Source organism: Alligator sinensis, unplaced genomic scaffold (assembly GCF_000455745.1).
Source record: "Alligator sinensis unplaced genomic scaffold, ASM45574v1 scaffold288_1, whole genome shotgun sequence".
Classification (NCBI taxonomy): Eukaryota; Metazoa; Chordata; order Crocodylia; family Alligatoridae; genus Alligator; species Alligator sinensis.
The window spans coordinates 370,341-376,940 of NW_005841876.1; the positions used below are offsets into that span (position 1 = coordinate 370,341).

At 38.9% G+C, this 6,600-nt stretch overlaps 1 protein-coding gene across 1 annotated transcript in view; it reads left to right on the forward strand.

Moving 5' to 3' along the window:
* Positions 1-6,600, forward strand: part of MYO16 (myosin XVI) — a 418,223-nt gene that overhangs the window by 335,880 nt on the left and 75,743 nt on the right. The window contains exons 28-29 of the mRNA XM_006017262.3: positions 88-395; positions 1,984-3,183. Of these exons, the coding sequence (XP_006017324.1) occupies positions 88-395; positions 1,984-3,183 (1,508 nt within the window). The remainder of the gene's footprint in view (positions 1-87; positions 396-1,983; positions 3,184-6,600) is intronic.

A 6,600-nucleotide genomic window follows, 5' to 3' on the forward strand; every position in this document is an offset into this window, starting at 1 on the left:
TACCAAAAAGCTGTTGTTATGTTTGCATGAACAGGTTCATTGTTGTCATTTGAATAATGCATCTGGGCATCTTTTCTATGTTTTCAGAGTTGAAGACAGGGGTGGGAAGGTCTCTGAGGACAAATTTGTTGGCTGTCGAACGCCTAAGCATTTTCATTCCAGCTCCGTGCCTATCCCCATGGCAGTGGATGGCTTGGTACATTCTGTGGCTGGATCATCCATCAGATCCCCCTCCCTGCACTCTGTGTTCAGCATGGATGATAGTAATAGCCTGCCATCACCAAGGAAACAGCCTCCTCCCAAACCAAAGAGGGACCCCAACACACGACTGAGTGCTTCGTATGAGGCTGTTAGCGCTTGCTTGTCGGCAGCTACTAAGGAAACTGCTAATGAAGGTTAGGCATAATGGGAGAAACCTGCACGTATATTGCCTTAGGATATTGATTTCTTTACTTTGATCCTTTAAAACATTTTCAGGTGCCTTGAAAAAGTCTTGTTTCCTTAGAATACTTTTAGTAGTAGTAAAGAAAATCGGTTGATTTATCAGTAGGTCCTAAATCAGTAAATAACTACTCATTTGTCCTAATTTCCTAGTTTGTCAACAACAAAAACCTATTTACAGAATTCCCCCTGGAGATAAATAAGCTCCATCAGCTTTACCAACCTGCCTTACTAACTGTTTTATTTCACCTTTTAAACAGTGTAGTATAATTCCCTTGGCAGCTCAACTAGAAAATGTTGAATGTTGAATTTTACCAGGCTAGCTTTAAATTATCCACTATTTCTCTCCACATAAATATGAATATACAAAAATGAATATTCTGGAGCTAGCTACATTAGAGCCATGATTTATATATCATGTTAGAATTCACTTAGAGTTCTCTTCCACTCAGACCAAAGTAAAATGAAAGTCTCAAATATGTTTCAATGCACTGCAGTTTTGATTTAAAAAAAAAATCCTACGTCCTTTTCACCCCTCATATTACAAGGGACAGCGGTGGAAAGCTTTTCACATTCTCTGCTAACCCTGAATAATCAGGTTTTGCACAGAATATCCACTAAAGTTATTGGGAATTATCATCCCAACGCTGCAGGCAGGATGTAAAATCATGTGCAATGATTCTGCAGCCACTCAGACAGTGGCTGGAGGCTTCAGAAGATCACCTTTGTATGATGACTGATATTGTCACATCTTCAGAGATAACTCCATCTTCCCTATCCCTCTTCTCTTCCCCTCTCTCTCCCCCACAGCCACCTTTTGTGCTCCCCTGAAGAGAGAGAAGTGTATATGAGATGGAGAGATATGGGAGTCTTGAGTCCAATATGGCTCATTTGAGGCCATCATCCCCAGCCAGTGAAATTGTAGTAGGTTCCACTGAATCTGTCCAGCATAGAGAGAGGATAGATGTTTGAAATATTTATGATTTTTATATATACCGCATATGCATAATGTTTATATATATAGCTATAGATATGGATATACATGTCTTTATAAACACTAATACATATTATACTAATATACACACAATCATTTCTAAAGCACTTTGGGTCCTTCCAAGTGCTCAGTGCTAAATAAATGTGAAATTACTCGATCAGATTCTCTACGCTTGTTTTTGTCCGATGTGCATGAGAGATTAGGGAACTGTCAGGAACAACATATAGCTCTCTGATAGCATGTTCCAACCTTGAGCTTTGAGACTGCCATAATGTTTACCAGATAACCATGGCCCAAAGAGACCAGTCACCAAGTGGGATGAGTCATCTGCTCCCTTCTCCGATGCCTACACCTTTTTTTTAGGCGAGTAGCTGAAACCTAGTTATGCCAATTCAGTATTCATCTGGTGAATACTTCCCCCATCCCTGCTGCGAACTCCCTAGATGTAGCCTTGTAAGGTTGAAGTACAAGCATATGTAAGACCTCATTTTGCAGAAGTAATGGACCTTGGCTTGTTACTAATGCATGCTTTTTTCCCCCTCTCCTAGTATTGATGAGACCAAGACCACACAGTGATGACTATAGCACTATGAAAAAGATTCCTCCCAGGAAACCAAAAAGAAGTCCCAATACAAAACTGAGCGGCTCTTATGAAGAGATATCTGGCCAAAAGCCTGGGGATATGAAACAATCAAGCCCAGTAACTAAAACAGGTGGTCATGACATTGTAACAATACAAAGAGCAGCGTCTGCTGATGGGCCCCATCACAGCATGCTGAGCTTGTATATGTCACAGGAAGAGGAGGAAAATGAACCAGTATATATTGAAATGGTAGGAAATGCTATGAAAAATAATTCCACTGAAGCAGAAAGCCCAGACCAAGGCGAATCTGTTTATGAAGAAATGAAATATTTTTTACCAGAAGAAAGTAGCAATGGTAACGGAATCGTTCCCATAGTAACTGGATCTCCTCCACTGTTGTTTGAGAGCAAAAAAGCTGGAACAATTGAAGAACTTGATGCAAACAGCCAAGCTGCCTCAAGCTATAAAGACCCTTGTGACATTCCAGCCCCCTTCCCAAATTTGCTTCCACATAGGCCACCACTACTTGTTTTCCCTCCAACCCCTGTAACATGTTCTCCTGCTTCTGATGAATCACCTCTAACTCCTCTAGAAGTGAAAAAGCTTCCTGTCCTGGAAACTAATCTAAAATACCCTGTGCAATCAGAGGGCTCAAGCCCGCTATCCCCACAATATTCCAAAAACCAGAAAGGGGAGAATGAAAGGCCAGCATCCCCTGGTTTGTCTGTATTTAATTTTTCCAGCAAGGTGTCTCCTCCTTCAACTCCTCCTCCTCCTCTCCCTCCCCCACCTCCTCCTATGCCTCCATCTGTTTCTTATCGGGCTTCCACACATTTTGCTTTCCCCCCAGAGACTTGTGCTACTTTTCTGGTTAATACAGGGAAAACAGGAACAAACTCAGATCTGTCAAAAGTACCTCAGAGACCAAATCCTGTTCAAGTTGGAGGTTCAGTTTCCCCATTCACTAAGCTGCCGTACTCCCCAGTGAAGGTAGCAAGAGCTGACCACAGGAAATCAAACTCCAATTCATCATCTCCACTTCCATACAATCCTACAAGCTCAAGACCTTTGACCAGTCCTCTTGACGAGTTAACTAGCTTGTTTAACTCAGGACGGAGCATGCTTCGAAAGTCTGCAGTGGGAAGAAAGATTAGAGAGCCTGAAGGTAAGCTTACTGGAATGCTTGATCTTTCTGTCTGGTCTTCAGTGGTCATTGATTTTGGTTATGGTGTTAAATTTGGTTGTGATCTGAAAAACTTCTGTAAATACATGTCTTTTATCACATTATCCTTCACCCTAGTTTAACAAGTAATGCCAGCCTCCAGTGTCCACTTGCAATACATACCTCTCAAACTGTCACAATAAACTGTACAAAGAGCACAGTCTTTTTTCTGTCAGATCCCTGTGCAGGAGCCTCTGTTGCCACTTATATGACGTCAGGCATCCAGTGGTGGCTAAGCTGAGAAAGATAGGCAATTAATTCTGGCTTTGGGACAGTCTGGGATGTCTGATCCTTTTTCATTCATTCACAGAGCCACTGACATTGTGTTTCATTTTGTGTTTCTCTCTCCCCCACCAATAATATGCCTTTTCCTTCTTAACTGCAAACTCTTTCAGGTACAGTTTTTGTAGCTCTTTATATAATAGGGTCCCCTGTTTATAATGGCTATAGACACCATGGTAATATAGGCTTTTAATGATAATAAATTTAAAAGAACGCTTTATGTTCAGTAGTGGAATATATATATATATATAAATAAATTTAAATTGTGATTGCATTTAAAGCAAAAATCATAGAACAATCAATTATTTATGTAGCGATGCTGCCTGTACATCAGTACGTTGTTTTTGGAATTCTAACATGTACTTGTCAGATGTTTAGCTAATGGCCAGACTAACATGCATGTACAGAATGGAAACTTCTACAGTTGTGTAGGTGTGGCAGTGTGGATATGTATTCCCTGTTCTTCAGCAACATACTCTAGAGTTGACACTTCTTAGTACTGAATCTTGAGATGACAAAAAGTTTTATTTTTATGTGCATTGACTTACCACACTAGTGTCACAGAAAATCTGGCCTATAAAAGATATTCCCTGCCAGAAGAGCTGATACATTAGAAACAGATGCCCTACTCTTACTAAAAATACTCATATAGTTATAAGGAATGAGGGAATAAAAATATGTAAAATAAATAGAAATAGATTATATGAGTTCTCAAGTGTTCACTGACATGTCAACTTCTCTATCAGCAAATCTGCACAATACAAATTTATTTTTTGTTTGTTCATATCCCAATAATCTTACTAAAATTAGCGTAGTTGTTGTGTAATGGAAAATGAATTACAGTACCAGAATGGCATATCTTCACTTTAAAGCTGTCAATTGGTTAGCTCTGTGGTACATAGCATGTACTTCAATCTGAGGATTTTACTTCACTGTTTCATTATTTTATTTTCATGCAGTCATGCTAGTGCAAACATGTTTCTTATTTTGGATGTACCTGATACAGGAGGCATTGCAACAATTTTCCCAGCCCTTCTTCTTGAGTCTTTTTTTTCACAGTATAAAATGGTTACTTGACAGCCAAGCTTTCTGATTGCAGAATAAAGTCTTATTCATCTTGCTTAGCTGCAGCTGAAACTTGCCACTTTGCATACAGATTTCTGAGATTTGAAACTTATTCAGGCTGTTAATCGTTTACCTTGTGCAAGGAACAAAAAAATGTCTTGTTTGTTCTTCAGTTTCTTATAATCGTACAAAATGGTGCATCTCTATATTGGCATATGTGGACACTATGAATTCTTAAGATTCCTTAGATCTCTTAAGTTTATATTAATGAACCTTGTAGCAGGAAGACATTAAGAGCCTCTTACCCCTTCTTTTATCTGTGGCAAGTCAAGATAGTTTTTGTGTTTTCAGGTAATATGTCTTGTGGTTGAACAATAGGGTTGTTTGTGTAGCTTTAAGTATATTATAGACAAATATTGTAGGGGATGATTTGGATAGAAATGATCATGCCTTGAGTAGAATTTTGGACTAGATGATCTTCTGCCCCTTCCAGCTCTACATTTCTATGATTCAGTGATCCTAACATCAGCAGATCACTTAAGTTACAATTAATAATGTAGTTGCTAATCTGATTGGCTAAGTACAGTCACTCAACTGTAGCTGAGACTGAATCAATTCAATCTTTGTAGGTTAGTCTCAACTCTGTAAATTGAGTCATTAAGCAAGTGAACAGACATTCTCTTTTGTTTCTGGAAATGCAGCCACGTGCCTGCAGTAGGTTAAGCACACCTCCCTGCTTGACTGGAGCAGACAGCTTGAGCCAAGGTTAACCTGTCCACCCTTCGAGGGGGAGTTTGCAGTGCAAAGCATCCTGGGATGCTGGGGGCCTGTGAGTTAACTTAAATCTGGAGGGGATCTGGAACAAAAGTTTAAACTGATTTAAACTAAATCAGTTCAGTCTGATACTACATCCATCCAGGCTTATCTCAAACTGGTTTTGGTAATTTTGAAAGCAGTTTATGTGCATCAAACTTCTGTTGTGTTACAGATTTGAACTGGTTTCTGATCACTTATAGTGGTTTATATGTAACTTCTGTCTATTGGTATCTATATACATGCTATGCGGGGGGCACTTTAATTAGGGTGGCTCTGAGAGTCACTCCAATTAAGGCACCTGCAACCTTAAGGCACAGGTATTTAGCATCCCATGCTTCAAAATGGCAGTGGGGGTGCTTTAACTGAAGCTTGTTCTACAAGCTTTAGTTAAAGCACTCTGGCCACCACTTTGAAGTGTGGGAACACTGAATGACACGGTGGCTGCTGGTGTGTGCTAATTAGCACCCTCCAGCAGATTCGCAGCCAACTTGATTAATGGAGTCTGATCCAAGGTGTGCTACTTAGCAAAGATTCATCACATGTATAGGTGTCCAAAATGACGAATTCAACAGTAATTTCATTCTGAGTTACATTTTTAAGACAGGGAAAAAAACACAGAAAAAAACAAACTAGACAGTGTATATAGCAACCTCTCCCTATGAAAAGCTAGCATGGTTAGGTTAACATCCAGGTCACTAGTAGTGACTATATTTGTGCTATGAAGTGTAAACTAAACTATGCTGGATGATTGAATATATCAACTGTTTTCTTCACCCCTGGATATGTATCTGCTCCAACAATTAGCCTCAGGTGTACAATATTTGAAACATATTCCAATTGGAGTGAATTTCCTGTTTTAAAACCTAATGAATGAAAAGCAGCGTACCACAATTTCATGATTCTTCCATTTAAAGTATATTTTCCAATAGGCACAGCTCCATTGACCCCACTGAGATTAATCCCAATTTGTGCAAATATAATAGGACAGACTTAAGCATGTACATTTAATTAATATTAATATTAATATTTACTTACCTTTTTACATTATTTGTCATTATTTGTCTATATTTAATATTTTACATTGTCATTTTTTTAATTTTGTAAGTTCATATTAATATTCACAGGTCAGTTCCATAATAATATTGTGAAGAGGCATTCTATATGTTTGGCAAAGTAAACAGAAAACATTTTCTTTCC